Source organism: Monodon monoceros, unplaced genomic scaffold, assembly GCF_005190385.1.
Source record: "Monodon monoceros isolate NGI ecotype Baffin Bay Population unplaced genomic scaffold, NGI_Narwhal_1 Super_Scaffold_6, whole genome shotgun sequence".
Classification (NCBI taxonomy): Eukaryota; Metazoa; Chordata; class Mammalia; order Artiodactyla; family Monodontidae; genus Monodon; species Monodon monoceros.
In genome coordinates, this window is record NW_021703783.1 from 25,516,646 (window position 1) to 25,538,123 (window position 21,478).

The window sequence follows — 21,478 nt, forward strand, 5'->3', positions numbered from 1 at the left end:
AAGTGATGAAAGGGAAAAACCTACAACCAAGATTACTCTACCCAGTAAGGATCTCATTCAGATTCCACAGAGAAATTAAAACCTTTACAGACAAGCAAAAGTTAAGAGAATTCAGCACCAGCAAACCAGCTTTACAACAAATGCTAAAGGAACTTCTCTACGCAAGAAGCACAAGAAAAGGAAAAGACCTACAAAAACAAACCCTAAACAATTAAGAAAATGGTAATAGGAACATACATATTGATAATTACCTTAAATGTAAACAGATTAAATGCTCCAGCCAAAAGACGTAGACTGGCTGAATGGACACAAAAGAAAGACCTATATATATGCTGTCTAAAAGAGACCCACTTCAGACCTAGGGACACATACAGACTGAAAGTGAGGGAATGGAAAAAGATATTCCATGCAAATGGAAATCAAAAGAGAGCTGGAGTAGCAATTCTCATATCAGACTAAATAGACTTAAAGACTATCACAAGAGACAAAGAAGGACACTACATAATGATCAAGGATCAATCCAAGAAGAAGATATAACAATTGTAAATATTTATGCACCCAACACAGGAGTACACAAGGCACATACTAACAGCCATAAACGGGGAAATCGACAGTAACACATTCATAGTAGGGGACTTTAACACCCCACTTTCACCAATGGACAGATCATCCAAAATGAAAATAAATAAGGAAACACAAACTTTAAATGACACATTAAACAAGATGGACTTAATTGATATTTATAGGACATTCCATCCAAAAACAACAGAACACACTTTCTTCTCAAGTGCTCATGGAACATTCTCCAGGATAGATCATATCTTGGGTCACAAATCAAGCCTTGGTAAACTTAATAAACTTGAAATTGTATCAAGTATCTTTTCCGACCACAACGCTATAAGACTAGATATCAATTACAAGAAAAAAACTGTAAAAAATACAAACACATGGAGGCTAAACAATACGCTACTAAATAACCAAGATCACTGAAGAAATCAAAGAGGAAATCAAAAAATACCTAGAAACAAATGACAGTGAAAACATGATGAGCCAAAATCTACAGGATGCAACAAAAGCGGTTCTAAGAGGGAAGTTTATAGCAATACAATCCTACCTCAAGAAACAAGAAAAATCTCAAATAAACAACCTAACCTTACACCTAAAGCAATTAGAGAAAGAAAAACAAAAAAACCCTGAAGTTAGCAGAAGGAAAGAAATCAAAAAGATCAGATCAGAAATAAATGAAAAAGAAATGAAGAAAACTATAGCAAAGATCAATAAAACTAAAAGCTGGTTCTTTGAGAAGATAAACAAAATTGATAAAGCATTAGCCAGACTCACCAAAAAAAAAAGGGAGAAGACTCAAATCAACAAAATTAGAAATGAAAAAGGAGAAGTAACAACTGGCACTGTAGAAATCCAAAGAATCATGAGGGATTACTACAAGCAACTAAATAACAATAAAATGGACAACCTGGAAGAAATGGACAAATTCTTAGAAAAGCACAACCTTCCAAGACTGAACCAGGAAGAAATAGAAAATATAAACAGACCAATCACAAGCACTGAAATTGAAACTGTGATTAAAAATCTTCCAACAAACAAAAGCCCAGGACCAGACGGCTTCACAAGCGAATTCTATCAAACATTTAAAGAAGAGCTAATACCTTTCCTTCTCAAACTCTTCCAAAATACAGCAGAGAGAGGAACACTCTCAAACTCATTCTACAAGGCCACCATCACCCTGATACCAAAACCAGACAAAGATGTCACAAAAAAAGAAAACTACAGACCAATATCACTGATGAACATAGATGCAAAAATCCTCAACAAAATACTAGCAAAGAGAATCCAACAGCACACTAAAAGGATCATACACCATGATCAAGTGGGGTTTATCCCAGGAATGCAAGGATTCTTCAATATATGCATGTCAATCAATGTGATACACCATATTAACAAACTAAAGGATAAAAACCATATGATAATCTCAATAGATGCAGAAAAAGCTTTTTATAAAATTCAACTCCCATTCATGATAAAAACTCTCCAGAAGTAGGCATAGAGAGCACTTACCTCAACGTAATAAAGGCCATATATGACAAACCTAAAGCCAACATCGTTCTCAATGGTGAAAAACTTAAACCATTTCCTCTAAAATCAGGAACAAGACAAGGATGCCCACTCTCACCACTATTATTCAACATACTTTTGGAAGTTTTAGCCACAGCAATCAGAGAAGAAAAAGAAATAAAAGGAATCCAAATTAGAAAAGAAGAAGTAAAGCTGTCACTGTTTGCAGATGACATGATACTATACTTAGAGAATCCTAAAGATGCTACCAGAAAACTACTAGAATTAATCAACGAATTTGGTAAGTAGCAGGATACAAAATTAATGCACAGAAACCTCTTGCATTCCTATACACTAATGATGAAAAATCTGAAAGAGAAATTAAAGAACCACTCCCATTTACCATTGCAACAAAAAGAATAAAATACCTAGGAATAAACCTACCTAAGGAGACAAAAGACCTGTATGCAGAAAACTATAAGACACTGATGAAAGAAATTAAAGATGATATAAACAGACGGAGAGATATACCATGTTCTTGGATTGGAAGAATCAACACTGTGAAAATGACTATTCTACCCAAAGCAATCTACAGATTCAACACAATCCCTATCAAACTACCAATGGGATTTTTCACAGAACTAGAACAAAAAATTGCACAATTTGTATGGAAACACAAAAGACCCCAAATAGCGAAAGCAATCTTGAGAACGAAAAACAGAGCTGAAGGACTCAGGCTCCCTGGCTTCAGAGTATATTACAAATCTAGAGTAATCAAGACAGTATGGTACTGGCACAAAAACAGAAATATCAATCAATGGAACAGGATAGAAAGCCCAGAGATAAACCCGTGCACATATGGTCACCTTATCTTTGATAAAGGCGGCAAGAGTATACAATGGAGAAAAGACAGCCTCTTCAATAAGTGGTGCTGCGAAAACTGGACAGCTACATGTAAAAGAATGAAATTAGAACACTCCCTAACACCATACACAGAAATAAACTCGAAATGGATTAAAGACCTAAATGCCAGACAGTATAAAATTCTCAGTGGAAAACATAGGCAGAACACTCTTTGACATAAATCACAGAAAGATCTTGTTTTATCCACCTCCTAGAGTAATGGAAATAAAAACAAAAAGAAACAAATGGGACCTAATGAAACTTCAAAGCTTTTGCACAGCAAAGGAAACCATAAACAAGACGAAAAGACAGCCCTCAGAATGGGAGAAAATATTTGCAAATGAAGCAATGGACAAAGGATTAATCTCCAAAATATACAAGCAGCTCATGCAGCTCAATATCAAAACAACGAACAACCCAATGCAAAAACGGGCAGAAGATCTAAATAGACATTTCTCCAATGAAGATATACAGATTGCCAACAAACACATGAAAGGATGCTCAACCTCACTAATCATTAGAGAAACGTAAATCAAAACTACAATGAGGTATCACCTCACACAGGTAGAATGGTCGTCACCAAAAAATCTACAAACAATAAACACTGGAGAGGGTGTGGAGAAAAGCGAACCTTTTGCACTGTTGGTGGGAATGTAAATTGATACAGCCACTATTGAGAACAGTATGGAGGTTCCTTAAAAAACTAAAAATAGAACTACCATATGACCCAGCAATCCCACTACTGGGGATATACCCTGAGAAAACCATAATTGAAAAAGAGTCATGTACCACAATGTTCATTGCAGCACTATTTACAATAGCCAGGACATGGAAGCAACCTAAGTGTCCACTGACAGATGAATAGATAAAGAAGATGTGGCACATATATACAATGGAATATTACTCAGCCGTGAAAAGAAAGGAAATTGAGTTATTTGTAGTGAGGTGGATGGACCTAGAGTGTGTCATACAGAGTGAAGTAAGTCAGAAAGAGAAAAACAAATACCATATGCTAACACATATACATGGAATCTAAAAAAAAATGGTTCTGAAGAACCTAGGGGCAGGACAGGAATAAAGCAGATGTAGAGAATGGACTTGAGGACATGGAGAGGGGGAAGGGTAAGCTGGGACGAAGTGAGAGAGTAGCACTGACATATATACACTACCAAATGTAAAACAGATAGCTAGTGGGAAGCAGCTTCATTGCACGGGGGGAGATGAGCTCGGTGCTTTGTGACCACGTAGAGGGGTGGGAGGGAGACGCAAGAGGGAGGGGTATGGGGATATATGTACACATATAGCTCTTTCACTTTGTTATACAGCAGAAACTAACACAACATTGTAAAGCAATTATACTCCAATAAAGATATTTTTTTTTAAGTAACAAAAAAATAAATTAAAAAAATAACAAAAATAAAAATCCCCTTGTCCCTCCTGCACTTGACCACTGTGAGTAGCAGATGATCGGAAAAAAGTGAAATCATTTGCACTGGTATGGGGCACACCAATTTTATGATCATAAGGGATGGCAATAACTCCAGAACCTGGGGAGGGAACACTTTAGACCCTGGGAAGTAAGTACTTAAGGAAGGGGAGGAATTAATGCTCCCTTCCACCTCTAGATCCAGCATTGCACCTTGGCAAAACAATTATATGGTCCACCTGAGGCAAGCAGCCGCTGCAGCTGACAATCTGACCTACTGTTGGATTTCTCATCATTGTCTTTGTGCTATGATAAGTGAATAATTCATGTAAATATGGAAGGCCTTGAACTATTCTGCTTTGCCTAGCCTCTCTTCATAAGGGTATAAAAACATGGACCAGCACAACTTGTTTCAATATGACAAATACAAATGCATGTTTTCCTGGATGTCCAAGTGATCTTGAGCTACATGTTAACAATCAAGGCTGCAACTACTCAGTGACACTTTCCCATGTGATATATGCAAAACAATGTCATGGTGATCCAAATCAAGTTTAACAATAAATCCAAACTAGAGTGACCTGTGTCTCTTGGTTTTATATGCTTGTCTATAGAGAATAGGCCACGGAATATCTCTCAGTTGGGTTTCTTTCTTGGCCCATCTATTATATATGTCCCTGTAATTACAGATAACAGCACCAAAGATTAACAGGTAAACTTAAATTTCCTTGTGCAGGCCATAATGGAGAATATCCTGGGCTTACACTACATCTTGGATTTCTGAAATAAGACCTACTGGTCTCCCCTGGGATTTAGTCACAGTTGCCTGACTCTGGGACTCTGGAGTCACAGCTGAAGTCAATATTGCCAGTTGCCAGTTGGCCTCATCCTCCTTTGGGGAGCGATATTAATAGCTTTAGTTGATTGCTGTATGACACAAATTGAATATATTTGGTCCTAGCCTCTGCTGATTAAATGAATCAGTGTGATGAAGAAGCGTCATACTCATGTGATAATTTGTCAGATGCCAAGGTGGTAGGACCAAAAGGTGAAATGTTGGGAAAGGCAGTTCTCTACAGGTTTTTCATGGCCTTACCTTTCTTGCTGGGAATGACAAGATTATAAGGCCCTGACACTCTATCTGGGCCACTCTCAGGGTTGTGTTTACAATGAGCAACACTGTGAGATAATGTCGCCCTCCAGAACAAAGAGGTTGCTTACTGCTTGCTATAAAATGCAGAGTCCCCAAATTCAGAGTCTGTCTCCTGTAACACAATCTGCCCTTTGTGTAGGTATCCAGCTTGGTCTTCTGTGTTGCTGGCGTGTGTCTTGGAGGTCAAGGGGAAGTGACATAAACATGCTAATGCTCATGCTGCTTGTTGTGCAATGAATAATAAAGTCCTTAGGGTCTCTGACCCAAGACCCAAGGCTTTAGTCTTCTACCAGCATTCGTGAAACAAGACCAAGCTAAAAACATTTTAGCTTGAAGAAGAGAAAAATCAAATTCCACAATCACTCCTCTTATATTTTCCTTTATACAGATTTCAGCTATATTTTAAATGTTTTCTTCTTTCCATGATAACACCCTTTTTTCTCCCCCCTCCCTTTTTTTTTTTGTTGCGGTACGCGGGCCTCTCACTGTTGCAGAGCACAGGCTCCGGACGCGCAGGCTCAGCGGCCATGGCTCATGGGCCCAGCCGCTCCGCGGCATGTGGGATCTTCCCAGACCGGGGCACGAACCCGTGTCCCCTGCATCAGCAGGTGGACTCTCAACCACTGCGCCACCAGGGAAGCCCTCCCACCTCCCTCTTCCTCTCGGTCTTTTTCATTTTGTTCTTGGTCTCTTCTCTGAGCTCAGGCTGTGCAATGTGTTCCACAGAATAAAGGGTTTCCTCTTTCTGTTCCAGTTTCCTACAGCAGCACTAGCAGAGAGCCGGGACAGAAACAAATTAAATATTTCTTAATATGCTGCTATGAGAACTATTAAATGGCTCACAAAGACCATCCAAAAAGCCTGTTGGTCAAACAAAGCAAGGGTTTAACAGGGTTTTGATAGTGTCTTAATAGGGGAAAGGTAGGGAAGAGTACATTCAGGATTTGAGGGTGAAAGCTCAAGTAGTTTAAGAGGGTTCTCCCCCTCCAAGATGGGGAATGGGATAGGATTAGGCAAAATTTGTGATGTAATGGTTTAAGAATGATGGACATGGGGTCTTGAAGTAAGCTTCATGAATAATCTATCCTGATAAATATAATGTTTGCCCTAACAATCAAAATGTTCACCTTAATAACCAAATGTTTATTTAGATAAACTGACTGTAGAAATTTCCTGGAGCAAAAAGTTATATTGACGTAAGCAATCTTAGTTCTCAATCCCAAAGGTTAACATAGGTGATCTCAGTTCTCAAGACAAAAATGAAAAGTGGTCAGCTAAAACTAAACAAATCTTCAAAAGCTGTAAAAAAAAAAGGGTATGGGTGTGGGAGGAGAAATAGATATCTCACCCAATATGAACTGCTCTAAACTTTATAGTTAAAAGAAACAACTTATTAATATTTAGCCAATCAATTATACAGTAAATTAATCTAACAAAGAAATGAATTCAGGCAAAATGGCCTGCTTCTAATGTAAGTGTTGCATAAAATTTGGTCTTTGGCCTCCTTTTCTTCTCCCTATATCCTCTTCCTCAAACTTAACCATGGCTTCACCTACTATCTATAAGTTTACTCCTAATCTTAGACTTACTCCTTGATATCTCTTTCAAATTAAAAATTATATTTTTCCAAGGAAGACACACAGATGACCAATACATGAAAAGATGCTCAATATCACTAATCATCAGAAAAATGCAAATCAAAATCACAATGAGATGTCACCTCACACCTGTCAGAATGGCTATTATCAAAAAGAAACAAATAACAAGTGTTGGCAAGGATGTGGAGAAATGGGAATCCTTGTGCATTGTTGGTGGGAATGTAAATAGGTGTAGGTGCTATGGAAAACAGTATAAAGGTTCCTCAGAAAATTAAAAATAGAACTACCATATGATCCAGCAATTCCACTTTTGGGTATTTATCCAAAGAATATGAAAACACTAATTTGGAAAGGTATCTGCACTCCCATGTTCACTGCAACGTTATTTACAGTAGCCAAAATATGGAAATAACCTAAGTGTCCATCAATGGATGAATGTATAAAGAAGATGTGGTATATATACTGTGGAATATTATTCAGCCATAAAAAAGAATGAAATCTTGCCATTTGCAACAACATGGATGGACCTAGAGAGCATTATGCTAAGTGAAATAAGTCAGACAGAGAAAGAGAGATACCATATGACTTCTCTTATATGTGAAGTCTAAGAACAAAAACGAAAAAACCCCAAACAAAAGTTCATAGCTACAGAAAACAGATTGGTGGTTCTCGGAGGTGGGAGGTGGGAGAAATGGGTTAATTGTTCGGGTTTTTTTAGTTTAAATAAATTGAATTAAAAATGTTTTGTTTGTTTGTTTTTGTCCTCTGAGGCATTTTATTTGCACGTATGTATTACATCCCTAGAAAAAGAATCCAAGGATTTTCCCTCCTGTGTGTTTTCTTCTTGCTTCTTCATGGTCCATGATGCCAGCTGAGGTTGTCAGTACAATGAAACCAAACTGACGGGACGGGAGCAGGTTATTCTGCCATTTTTCTAGATCTTTGAGTTGCACATCAAACCTGGGGCTGATCACTCCACACTTATTCATCCTGCCTGTGAGGTTCACAACAATCTTCCCAGCCCTGTGATCATCGATGATTTCAAATTCGCCAACGTAACCATGCTTCATCATCACAGTGAGAAACCTGACGATGACTTTGGAGCATGGCCTAATAAGCACCTGGCGTTTGCCTCTCTTTTCGGCATTGTTGATACTCTTGAGAGCATCAGCCAGGGCATTCATGTGCACCATTATGGTGGCATGGAAAGATGGCGGAAAGAAAAGCTGAATTAAAAATGTTTTAAATTATATTCCTAACTGCCTATTTCAACTGGATGTTCTGATTAATTTTCCTGAAAAGATACTTACTCCTCCACAATTATCTAACGATATCACCATCCTCCTGGCCAATGAAGCTAAAAACTTTACAGTAATTTTTGATTTTTGCCTTTCCTTGCTCCCCTTATTCAAAATTGTTCACCATATCACAGATCCAAAGGATTCTCCAAGGCAGTGCTACTCAAAGTGCTGGTCCAGTGAAGAGGTTAAGAACTTACGCAAGGATGTAAACCAAGCAGTTTTCAGTCACGGAGAAGTCCCATTCCTGTGGACTTAACAGTGCACTTAGTAAAACAGTTGACTGCTATTCTGAACCAAGCTTGTTACCAAAGTAACAGAAACCCAAGGTAACCCGGAAACAGCTTGCTGAACAACTGCCAGCCTGACCATATCTCATCCCAAAAAAGGTTAGAAAATATTATCCTAAATGTGGACCTTTACATGGGAGACAACACTTTCGTATGACAATGAAGGTCATATGGTCATCTTTTTGCTTTAATTCCAATTTTTGGATAATTTTTCTTAATATATTCTTGTTTCCTCTTTTTTCACTAAGCACTATGTTTTCAAGTTCCATCCATGTGAATATATACACATTTACTCTTTACTTTTCTAATAGCTGCATAACATTCCATGGCACCTCTCCCAGTGATGGACATTCCAATTCTCTTTTACCAGAATGAATTCTGCAAGAACATCTTCACATATGTCTCCTAGTTTGGGCTCTCCTTACTCTTTTCCAAAATTTTAAAACAGTTTCCTGTCTTCTTATTCTTAACTGCCCCCTAATTCAACTCTCCCTCTGCTCCCAGCAGTTCCAAAACCTTTGATAGCTTCCCATGTTACAGAATTAAACACTCTTATTTCATTTTGGTGGCCAAGGTTCTGATCCTAATTATCTGGCTTTATGTCTTACTATTACACTATCCATATTGTATTCTCCAGCCAAATAGAAATACTATTTTCTGGTCTTCTCATATATTTCTAACTTTCCTGTTCATCAAGCCTTTGCTCTTATTATTATACTCCTCTTTTTTATTTATTTATTTATTTATTTATTTTTGGCTGCATTGGGTCTTCGTTGCTGCACGTGGGCTTTCTCTAGTTGTGGCGAGCAGGGGCTACTCTTCGTTGCGGTGCGCGGGCTTCTCATTGCGGTGGCTTCTCTTGTTGCAGAGCACGGGCTCTAGGTGCATAGGCTTCAGTAGTCGTGGCATGCAGGCTCAGTAGTTGTGGCTTGTGGGCTCTAGAGCACAGGCTCAGTAGTTGTGGCGCAGAGGCTTAGTTGCTCCACAGCATATGAGATCTTCCTGGACCAGGGATCGAACTCGTGTCCCCTGCATTGGCAGGCGGATTCTCAACCACTGTGCCACCAGGGAAATTCCTGTACTCCCTCTTGAACGCATTTCCTCCCATTTGTAAATCCAGCTTTTGTGGTATTATTATACCTAGATTATATTTATTCATATACTTGTCTTGTGCTAGTCCCATAAGACTATACCTCTTTTATGCTAGTTATTTCCAACAATCATCAGCATAGTGCTTCATATGCCACATGTCCTCTTTATATACATGCTTAACTGAATAGTAACTCCTAAAAATAAGGAACTGTGGGTACAAAGAGACAAAAGACTTGATTCTGGCCCCAGGAGTTCATAGGATCATTTGCATGGAACCCTCACGGAGCCTTAGAATAGAGATTGGAACTAAGAGTAGGAATTAAGCTAGGCCTTAGGAAAAAAGGTCAGGTCTTAGGTAACATATTCCTTGTTACAGTGCTTTCCATGGTAGGAATGATATAACATTAATAACTAACGTAAATGAATACTTACTATGTGCCAAGCACTGTTTTATGGAATTTACATGTACTGGCTTTTAATCTTCACAGCAGTTCAGTAAGGTAGGTAATAATATCATCATCTTCCATTTACAGAGGAGAAAACTGAATCCCAGATAAGTTGAAACATTTGCTCAAGATTGTATAACTAGTAAATGTTAGGTGTATGTACAGAACCCATGTAGTCTGTTTTCCTAACTTGCACCCTTAACTTACTCTGTCTTTACTAACAGAAAGGATATTCTGTTTGGATGAGGTGTAAAAGTTTCGCCAAGAACTAAAGTAAAGATACTTTTCTCAGGACTCTACACAAGTCTGAGAATCAACAAAGGAGAATCAACAGATTTCCCTTTTATGAAAATTGACTGTGGACCGAGGGCCAGAAGTTTATGAGATATAACGCAAATGTCAAATCCTACTGTTTTAGAAGGCATTCAGTAGATTATAGTGATTGTTCTCCTTAGCCTTAACTTTTTTACATGGGAATAATAATGGACTGAAAGCTCCTGGAGAGAAGCAATTGCCATTATAACTGCAATTTTCAGCACAATTTCTGGTGTGAAATAACTAATAATAACAATAACTAACATTTAGTAGTGTTTATTATTTGCTAGTGTTAAAGTAAAATAAAATGGAGACCAAGCTTGAAAATCCTCCAAGCAAACAAAACCAGTTAGGCTGCATAAGTTAAACTTAATCTATTGATAGCTTATTTCATGAACTTAAGCAAAAGGTAACATTATTTCTTGTATATGCCTCTGATAACAATAAGCAGAACTTAAATCATCTTCTGAAATAGTATAAGATAAACACTTTTAACCAGTCTCCTGTCATCTGTAAACTCCCACTGTAACAACCAATCATCGTAAATGTTAAACAACTTCCTCATTCTCACTTTAAAAACCATCCTGTAACTACATGCCTCTGAGCTTCTAACCACTTTCAGTTTGAAGTCTCTCTGTTCACAAATAGCTTATTTCTCACTCAATAAAATATTCATATCAAAAAAACTCTCTGAATTTTCTTTTGACAGTTTTTGGTGTCAGAAGTGGGACCTACAGAAGATCCCTGATTAGTCAAGAGGCTGGTGAGTAAACAAGTGCCAGTACTCATGGAGCCCATTATGCTCACTGTTTTCTCACTGACCAAGAAGTTTCACAGTACACCTCTCTTGAATCCAAGCTTCACTCCCTTTCGTGTTGAGCTCTCCAATTTTACTGAGCAACTATTGTCGAAACTTTTTCATAAGTCACCCTATTCTGTTCAAAAAGGGGCGGGAGTGTAATTCCCTGTGTTTCAGAACAGCTGTTCAAAAACAGGACCCCTCAGAGTTAAGATGTCCTGGAGAATCTAAGGTGAAGATGGGTTCCACCTGGTCCAAATCACAGACCAGGATCTTGTGCCTTTTGGAAAAATGGGTGAACTTTATGAAGGATGACTGGAATTGCAGTGGCCACTTTGGGGAACCTTTAATTTAGATAAGATAGTCCACCTTAGGGACACCCTTAAAAAGAGAATATTCCAAATTTCTCAGAGACGATGGTAGGCAAAAGCTTCTAAAAGACAAAATGACTCCAAAAACAGCTTCTCTAAGAGAATCCTTACAGCACACAGAAAAAAAATTACCAAAAAAATTTTGGTAAAAAGCTCTAGCCATCAGCAGGTAACCTTAATTTATTACATCTGCCAGAAATAATTTGGATCCAGCTATTCTTTTGAGTTTTATATTACTGTACCTGACACATGGTTAAAATTTAAAAATGAAAGTTATACAATCTCTGTTTGTGTCTGTCTATATATTTATGTATATACAAGTTCATGTATGGTCTGTGATATTTTTTAAAGAGCTCTATTTAATCTGCTTAAAGGAAAATAAGCACGTATATAAATTAAGCGCTCTTAAAATTCTCAGAAATATAGAAACTAATCCAAATGCTTTTCAAGTTGGTGTGATCTGGAATGATATTTGGTAAATAAAAGCTACTTTAAATGTGTTGGTTTAATAAAATAGGGTTGTCAACATTAAATATAATGCAAATATACAAACATTTCTACCCAGGTTTACTAGTAAAATAAGCTCATGCTATCTTTATATTATAAAATTTGGCAGCAAGAAAAACAATATAAGATGATGATTAGCTGTTTAATCCAAGCATATTTACTAAAAACAAGTAAATTAAATAGATGTAAGATAAAAGTTTATACTAAGTTAACTTAAATGATGGATATTCATTATCTATTATATCCTATCTAGATCATTTCCAAATAAGATAATATACTGAAACATTAATTGCTAAACATAAATTTATCATAAGTTTTTGGCTTCTTAATTTTTACAGATAGAAGCTACTTGGGGTTATAATAAACATGTCTTTTCCCAGATTAAAAAACTGTACTATCGAAAATATGAACAGGTCAATTATGAATGTGAATGAAGTTGAATCAGTAACTTAAAAACCTCCCAAAAGTTCAGGACCAGATGGCTTTACAGGTGAATTCTACCAAACATTTAGAAAAAAGTTAGCACCTGTCCTTCTCAAATTATCCCAAAAAATTGCAGAATGAGGAATGCTTCCAAGCTCATTCTGTGAGGCCAGCATCACTCTGATACTCAAACCAGACAAAGATATCACAAAAAAAGAAAATTACAGGCCAATATCACTGATGAACATAAACACAAAAATCCTCAACAAAATATTAGCAAGCTGGGCTTCCCTGGTGGCGCAGTGGTTGAGAGTCCGCCTGCCAATGCAGGGGACACGGGTTCGTGCCCCGGTCCAGGAGGATCCCACATGCCGCGGAGCAGCTGGGCCCGTGAGCCATGGCCGCTGAGCCTGCGTGTCCGGAGCCTGTGCTCCACAATGGGAGAGGCCACAACAGTGAGAGGCCTGCGTACCACAAAAAAAAAAAAAAAAAATTAGCAAACTGAATTCAGCAATACATGAAAAGGGTCATACACTATGATCAATGCAGATTTAACCCAGGGATGGGATTGAACCAATCTCATCCTTGAATGTTTCAATATCCACAAAGCAATTAATGTGATACGTCACATTAACAAATTGAAGAAGAAAATCATATCATCTCAATAGATGCAGAAAAAGCTTTTGACAAAATCCAACAACGATTTATGATAAAAAACTCTCAACAAAGTGGGTACAGAGGAAATATACCTCAACATAATAAAGGCCATATATGACAAGCCCACATCTAACATCATACTCAACAGTGAAAAGCTGAAGACATCTCCTCTAAGATAAGAAACAAGACAAGGATGCTCACTCTTACCACTTCTATTCAACATAGTATTGGAAGTCCTAGCCACAGCAATCAGACAAGAAAAAGAAATAAAAGGAATCCAAATCAGAAAGGAAGAAGTAAAACCATCACTGTTTGTAGATGACATGATACTACACATAGAAAATCCAAAAGACATTGTCCAAAATCCTACCATAATTCATCAATGAATTCAGTAAGGTTGCAAGATACAAATAAATATACAGAAATCTGTTGCATTTCTGTATACTAACAATGAACTATCAGACAGAGAAATTAAGAAAACAATCCCATTTACAACTGCATCAAAAAGAATAAAATACCTAGGAATAAATATAACTAAGAGGGTACAAGATCTGTACTCAGAAAACTATAAGGCACTGATGAAAGAAATTGGAGACGACACAAATAGATGGAAAGATACACTGTGTTCATGAATTGAAAGAATTAAAAATGTTAAAATGACCATACTACTCAAGGCAATCTACAGATTCAGTGCAATCCCTACCAAAATACCAATGGCATTCTTCACAGAACTAGAAAAAATAATCTTAAATTTTGTATGGAAACACAAAAGACCCTCCAATATCCAAAATAATCTTGAGTAAGAAAGTCACAGATGGAGGTATCATGCTTCCTGATTTCAAACTATACTACAAAGCTACAGAAATCAGAAGAGTATGATACTGGCACAGAAACAGAAGCACAGATTAATGTAACAGAATAGAGAGCCCAGAAATATACATTTCTGGTCAATTAATCTATGACAAAGGAGGCAAGAATATACAATGGGGAAAAGACAGTCTCTCCAGTAAGCGTTCCTGGGAAAACTGGAAGCTACATGTAAAGGAATGAAATTAGAACATTTCCTCTCACCATATATAAAAATCAACTCAAAATGGATTAGAGGGGCTTCCCTGGTAGCACGGTGGTTAAGAATCTGCCTGCCAATGCAGGGGACACAGGTTCGAGCCTTGGCCCAGGAAGATCCCACATGCTGTGAAGCAACTAAGCCTGTGCACCACAACTACTGAGCCTGTGCTCTAGAGCCCACGAGCCACAACTACTGAAGCCTGTCCGCCTAGAGCCTGTGCTCTGCAACAAGAGAAGCCACCGCAATGAGAAGCTCGTGGCGCCACAATGAAGAGTAGCCCCCACTCACCGCAATTAGAGAAAGCCCGCGCCCAGCAACGAAGACCCAACGCAACAACAAAAAATGGATTAGCGACTTGAACGTAAGACCTGAAACCATAAAATTCCTGGAAGAAAACATAGGCAGTATGCTCTCTGACATTGGTCTTAGCAATATTTTAGGGTACGTCTCCTCAGGCAAGGAAAACAAAAGCAAAAATAAACAAGTGGGACTATATAAATCAAACTAAAAAGCTTTTGCACAGCAAAGGAAACAATCAACAAAACAAAAAGGCCATCTACTGAATATAAAGATATTTGCAAACAGTATATCTGATATGGGGTATCCAAAATATACAAAGAACTCATACAATTCAACATTAAAAAAAACAAACAACTCGATTAAAAAATGAGCAGTGGAACTGAATAGATACTTTTCCAAAGAAGACACACAGACAGCCAACAGGTACATGAAAAGATGTTCAATATCACTAATCATCAGGGAAATGCAAATCAAAACCACAGAGATATCACTTCACACCTGTCAGAAAGGCTATTATCAAAAAACAACAAATAACAAGTGTAGGCAAGGACGTGGAGAAAAGGGAACCCTTGTGCACTGTTGGTGAGAATGTAAATTGGTGCAGCCACTATGCAAAACAGTATGGAGATTCCTTAAGAAATTAAAAATAGAACTACCATATGATCCAGCAATTCCACTGCTCGGTAATTATCCACAGAAAACAAAAGCACTAATTCAAAAAGATATATGCACCCCTATGTTTACTGCAGCATTACTTACAATAGCCAAGACATGGACGCGACCTAAGCACCCATCAACAGATGAATGGATAAAGAAGATGTGATATATATTTTAAAATGGAATATTACTCAGCCATTAAAAAGAATGAAATCTAGCCATTTGCAACAATATGGATGGACCTACAGGGCATTATCCTAAGTGAAGTAAGTCAGACAGAGAAAGACAAATACTGTATGATTTCACTTATATATGGAATCTAAAAAACAAAACTGAACAAACAAAACAGAAATAGTTATAGATACAGAGAACAAAGAGCCGGTTGCCAGAGGGGAGGGGATGGGGGGCAGAAAAAAAATAGGTGAGGAAGATTAAGAGGTACAAAACTTCCAGCAGCAAAATAAATGAGTCATGGGTATGAAATGTACAGTGCAGCGAATATAGTCAACAACTATATAATATCTTTGTATGGTGACACTGTAACTAGATTTATCATGGTTATCATTTTGAAATGTATAGAAATACTGAATCACTATGTTGTGTAACAGTAACTAACATAGTGTTGTAGATTAATTATACTTCAAAAACAAACAGCAAACAAATTCATAGAAAAAGAGATCAGATTTGTGGTTACCAGAGGCAGGGGGAATTGCATGAAGGCAGTCAAAAGCTACAAACTTCCAGTTATAAGATAAATAAGTACTAGGGATATAAAGCACAACATGATAAATATAATTAACCCTGCTGTATGTTACCTATGAAAGCTGTTATGAGAATAATTTCTAAGAGTTATCATAAGAAAAAAACCCTTTTTTCTATTTCTTTAATTTTGTATCTGTATAAAACAATAGATGTTCACTAAACTTATTGTGTATGTAAGTCATTATGCTGTATATTTCAGACTTACACAGTGCTGTATGTCAATTATAGCTCCACAAAACTGTAAGAAAAAATTGTACTGTGAGAAAACATCTCTAAAAAATATAATTTTTTGTAATTATGTATTCATGAATTTGCTAATCTACTATAGGATGCTGCTATTATGACAGTTCTCAACTGCATGCTTCCTAGTTTTCACTGGAAAATAAATGTTAATAAAGGTTAAAATTTATAATCAATATATAAAAAAATACTAGAAACAAGAAAGAAAGAAAACAACTTTGTATACAAAGTATGAGAGGAAAATGGGATGTATTTTTAGAAGAAGAGCATGCAAAGAATATAGGTTGTATTTTTGTTATGGAAAAAAGAAAGTAATTTTGTACAGTAATTTTGTAAAGTAAAATTACTGTTCATTCCAGAATGAGAAAGAGAAAAGGAATAACACAAACTCTAAATGGATATAGAAAGTGCTTGTTTAGAAATTTTATGTTGGAAGGTCAAAGTTAGCTAAAATTATTTATAAGGGTTTTAAAAAATGAGCTCAATAATAAACTGAAACAAACTAGAACGTTTTTACCCTCTGTGTTAAAAGCACAAAGTTTAAATTATTGGTCTGCTCTTAATAAGACAGAGTAAGTCCCCTACATATGAACCCTCAAGTTGCGAACTTTCAAAGATGCGAACGTGCATTCGCATGTCCAATCACGTAAGTTAGTTCACGTGTCTGGCATACATAGTCACATGTGTGCATCCTCTACAAGGGTTGTGTTTTTGCGTACTTCACTGTACAGTACTGTATAGAGTACAGTAGTACAGTATCTTTATTTCAAGCCCAGGATGTCCAGAAGTAAGCGTAAAAGCAGCAGGATACAGCCGATTGTGTTAGTTGGGTACCTAGGCTAACTTTGTTGGACTTATGAACAAATTGGACTTACAAACGCGTTCTCGGAACAGAACTTGTTTGTATGTAGGAGACTTACTGTATTATAAAAGGTTTTTCTTTACCTTTTGTGTAAACTGTCTAGGAACTAAAGATTCTGTGTCTTAGCAAAATAATTTCCTGTGCTTCATGTTACCTAACTACTTAGGAAAACTGAATCTTTACAACATTACAAGAGGTAAGGTTTTTTTTGGTTTTGTTTTGTCTTTTACAACTATGTAACTTTCCGTATTTGCTTTTGAAATCTTTTAGTTGTCACTTTGGCTGAATAGGTAACTAAGTTTTGCTTCACAGTAAAGCATTTACAATCAACTACAGGCCAAAATGCTTTGTCTTTATGGAGATTCATGGAAAGGACCCTGACAAGTACTCTGGAATACAGGTTTCTGATAACTTTAAGCTCATACCACTAAACTGAGTAAGAATTTCTAGAACTCTAATGGAGAAACTGCTTAATTCATAAAACTGCTAACCCAAGATCAAGCAAAATGATTAATTACATGGGACCAAATGAACTGATGAAAATAATTATAACTTTTATGACTTTGTTTGAAACACTGTCAGTTCTTCAATGCTTGTTTTCCAGATTTAAAGAACCCTTTTTTTCCTCTCCTTCTAAGCTATCTAAACTTAAAACAATTTGGTAAAGTATACTTTTAAAAGCAAAAATGAAACATTTACTTTTTCTCCTTACCTGATCCCTTCAGAATTAAAACAAACAAATTTAAAAAAAAAAACAACCTTTACTAAGTATTCTTATTTTCATGGCAATATAGATGTTTGCATAAATTCAATAAGAATCTGTTCTCTTTGTAACAGGACACAACTGGACAAGTCCTTGGCTTGCCTTCTTAGTATAAAGAGGCTTTTAAAGATCTAACCTGAGTTTACTTATTAAGACAGTTTTAAGGATCTAAAGTTGACTTTATGGAGCCAATAAAGCCCCTTGGATATTACCAAAGCTTTGACTGGAGTATAGTATTTGAGAATGTGCATAAAATCACTGTTCTTGCTGCACTTATGTAAATAACAAGCCAAGTTTAAAAAGACTAGACTTATTTTACAAACAAATTATTTATGATTATCTTTGGTAAAAATGAGGTGACTACAGAGAGAAAAATTATGTTTAAACAGAAAACTTTGGCATATTCATAATCAAATTCGAGTCCTGTTTATTGTCTTTGAGGTTTTGTATCTAACTGTAAACTGGACTGGGTCCTGAACTCTTCTAGTTTTCTCCAGTATCTGGCTATGACTCTCCAAACTAATATTTTCAATTTTCTCCTACCCTTCTGACTTGAAATAAAAACTAAAACTGTCCTTTTCCTCAAACCCTACAAGCTAAAACTATCAGTCTTGATACAGACTTCAGAGAAGTCACAACAGATCATGTATAGACAAGACAACCTTCATACCTACTTCTATGCAGGCCACTCAGAGCTCAGCAGAACACCTGATGACATCATCAAAGACATTCAAACTGCAAACCAGGAAAATCTATCAGTTGGAAACTGCCACCTTCATTCCACCTTCATCTAAAAATCCGAGCTCAATTCCAAAAATTTTCTCGACGGGCTGCTCTCTAGACTCAACAACTACATTTATAATTTGTTCCAACTAATCTTTAATCTTTGCCTTTTTTTGTTTCCATAGAAATGCTTCTTATTGAATACTTGATTGCTCACACCATATAGAAGCCTACTTAGATGGAAGCTTACCTATAGCACCGCCTCCTAAAATAGGACATCCTCATGTTTATCCCATTCTAAGTAATCATGACATAGTTCAGTACTATAAGGCACTAATGCAATATTGAAAGGCTTATTTCCACAGGTCCATAAAGCTTTCTGTGATCTGCTTCCAAAGAAGACAATGTGCCCCATATATTAGAACCCAGAGATTCAGTTTATTGGAAAAGACACCAACAAAAGACTGCACTTAAACTTCATTGGGAGAGACCTTATCCTCTGCAAAATCTCTACAGTTACAGCAAGAATTTGTAAATTCTTTAGCCAGAGTTATTTTAGACAACTGCATAGCCTTAGACACCCTAACCACCCAAGACAGAAGTGCATGTACTGTAACTGGTAAACAAAAATGTTGTTTCTATGTTAATATATCAAAAAGATCTTAAAGATCAGATGCCAGTCTTTAATCAAATAGGCAACGCTTCTTCCCTTGATTATTTAGTTGGTTAAATCATGGCTCCTGGGACTCTCTGCTCTGGAGAATCTTTCAATCCTTGACTACTATTCCCCTCATAGTCATTATATTAACCTCCCTAGTGCCTTGTATCCTCTCAAGAGTTTAAATGTCTTTCAGCGACTACTCACACATCAAATGTTATCCATCAGGATTAGACAACTGGAAGAACTCAATGATCCCACTGACCGTATTCAGGGTGACTATATAACTGCCGGTAACAGCAACCACATGACCATCCATGCCAAGGACTACATCTAAGGGGTAGTGGGAGTAACACCATATTGGTTCACACTCTCAGCTTGTCGAGAGAAAGACCAAAAGTCGGAGACTTTTTAAATAAAATAAATGGAGACCAGGCTTGAAAATCCCCCAAGCTGACCAAGGCAGTTAGACCACATAAGCGAAACCAAATCTAGTTTATATCATGAACGTAAGTGACACTTAACAGGTTATTCCTTGTAAATGCCTCTAATAATCAACGTAAATTGTCTTCTTAAAATAGCGTAAGATAATCACTTTTAACCAATCCCCTGCTGTCTGTAAACTCCCAACGTAATAACCATTGTAAAGGTTAAACAACTTCCTCGCGCTCACTTTATAAGCCATCCTGTAACTACATGCCTCTGTGCTTCTGGTTTCTCCCTCAATAAAATATTCATATCAAGTAAAAAAATTTATTTTAATTAATTAATCCTTTTAATTAGGAGGTTAATCCTTTTAATACTAGGTGTTAATCTAGCTGTTAAGTAATAAGGAGGTTAATCCTTTTAATACTAGGTAGCCTTCTAAGGATTTAAATATGTTAAGTTTATTGCTCACTACAACGCCATGAGATAGGTACTATTATACTAATTTTGTAGATCAAGAACTAGGGCCCAGAGAGGTGAAATTACTCTCCTATAGTCACACAACTGGAGAATAACAGCAAAACCGGAGCTGAACCCAGCAAGCACAATCAAGGATTTGAGCGCTGTGTCAAAGAATCAATATTTATCCCTGTTACAGTAACTGGGTGGAACTTTGCTGAAGGCTTTTGAGAGCCCCATCCAGTGTTTTGTTTTTTGTTTTGTTTTGTTTTACCAAGGCTTTCAGCTCCCGTCAGAGACAGGCCGCTGCCAGGAACCGCCCGGGCGTGGAGCTGTCAAGGCTGACTGATAGGACATCTATCGGGGGCCAGAGGGGCAAGCCTGCCGGGCAGCCCTCTGGTACGACGGTCCTCAGCGAGGAGAGGACAAAACCAGCGACCCAGGTCTAGAAACACCCGCGGGGCCTCCTCGGTGGGAGGCAAGAAGGGGGCGGGGAAGGGAAGCCGCGCTGGGCGGCGGGCGCGGGAGGCGGGCGCGGGCGGCGCCGGGGCGGGGCGACAGGGAGGCGGGCCGGGGCGGACTCACAGATCCAGGAGCTGACTGACCCGCTGCTGGCTCGGCATCGCGGCCGCCCTGGGAAGCCTCTTCCGCGGTCCCGGGGCCGTCGAAATCCAGCCAGAGACCGTCTGTCAACTCCGGCCCCGACAAGACGCGCAGGCCCTTGTGACGTCGCCCGCCTCTTCCGGTGACCAGGCGCGGGCGCGCTGGCGACTGCCGAGCCCCTTTGGGGCGGAGCCCGGCGCCGTGCGCCGGAGCGGCGGCGGGATAAAATGGAAAGGAACCTTACTCTCAGAGAAGCGCTGCGGCAGTTGTCGTTCTGCAGACCTGCGGCCGGGCTCCGGCGCTTTCCCGAGTCGGCCAGCCCCGCGTGCGACCTAGCCCGGTACCCCTGGAGCCGCGCGTGGCTGCGAGGTCGCTGCTCTTACTACAGGGGTGCGTTTGATGCTGGGCCGAGCATCTGGCGATGCACACCAGGGACCCCCTTGGATACAGACTCCGTGACCGTCAAACAGAGAGTTTTAGCGGATCCGAGAGTGACTGCCGTTTACCGAGCACTTTCTGTAAGAAAGCACGCACTGAGCTGAGTGCTTTCAGTAATTAACCATATTCTTTTTAATCCTGTGAAGTCGGAATTATTTAGCTTATTT

The 21,478-nt window shown here is 38.1% G+C and overlaps 1 protein-coding gene and 1 pseudogene across 4 annotated transcripts in view; both read right to left on the minus strand.

Moving 5' to 3' along the window:
* The window catches only part of AMN1 (antagonist of mitotic exit network 1 homolog), a 64,412-nt gene extending 43,379 nt beyond the window's left edge, over positions 1-21,033 (minus strand). The window contains exon 1 of one of the 3 annotated variants that reach the window (XM_029204997.1): positions 20,876-21,033. Coding sequence is in view for 2 of the 3 variants with exons in the window: in XM_029204993.1 (XP_029060826.1) it covers positions 20,856-20,893 (38 nt within the window). In the remaining variant the exon portion in view is untranslated. Of the gene's footprint in view, positions 1-20,855 lie in introns of all 3 variants that reach the window. The other 2 variants (XM_029204993.1, XM_029204996.1) reach the window with 2 other exon arrangements.
* On the minus strand, positions 7,915-8,370 carry LOC114885309 (annotated as a pseudogene). The gene has a single exon (XR_003791070.1). The product of XR_003791070.1 is annotated as a 40S ribosomal protein S15a pseudogene (transcript).
* Positions 21,034-21,478: the final 445 nt, after the last annotated feature.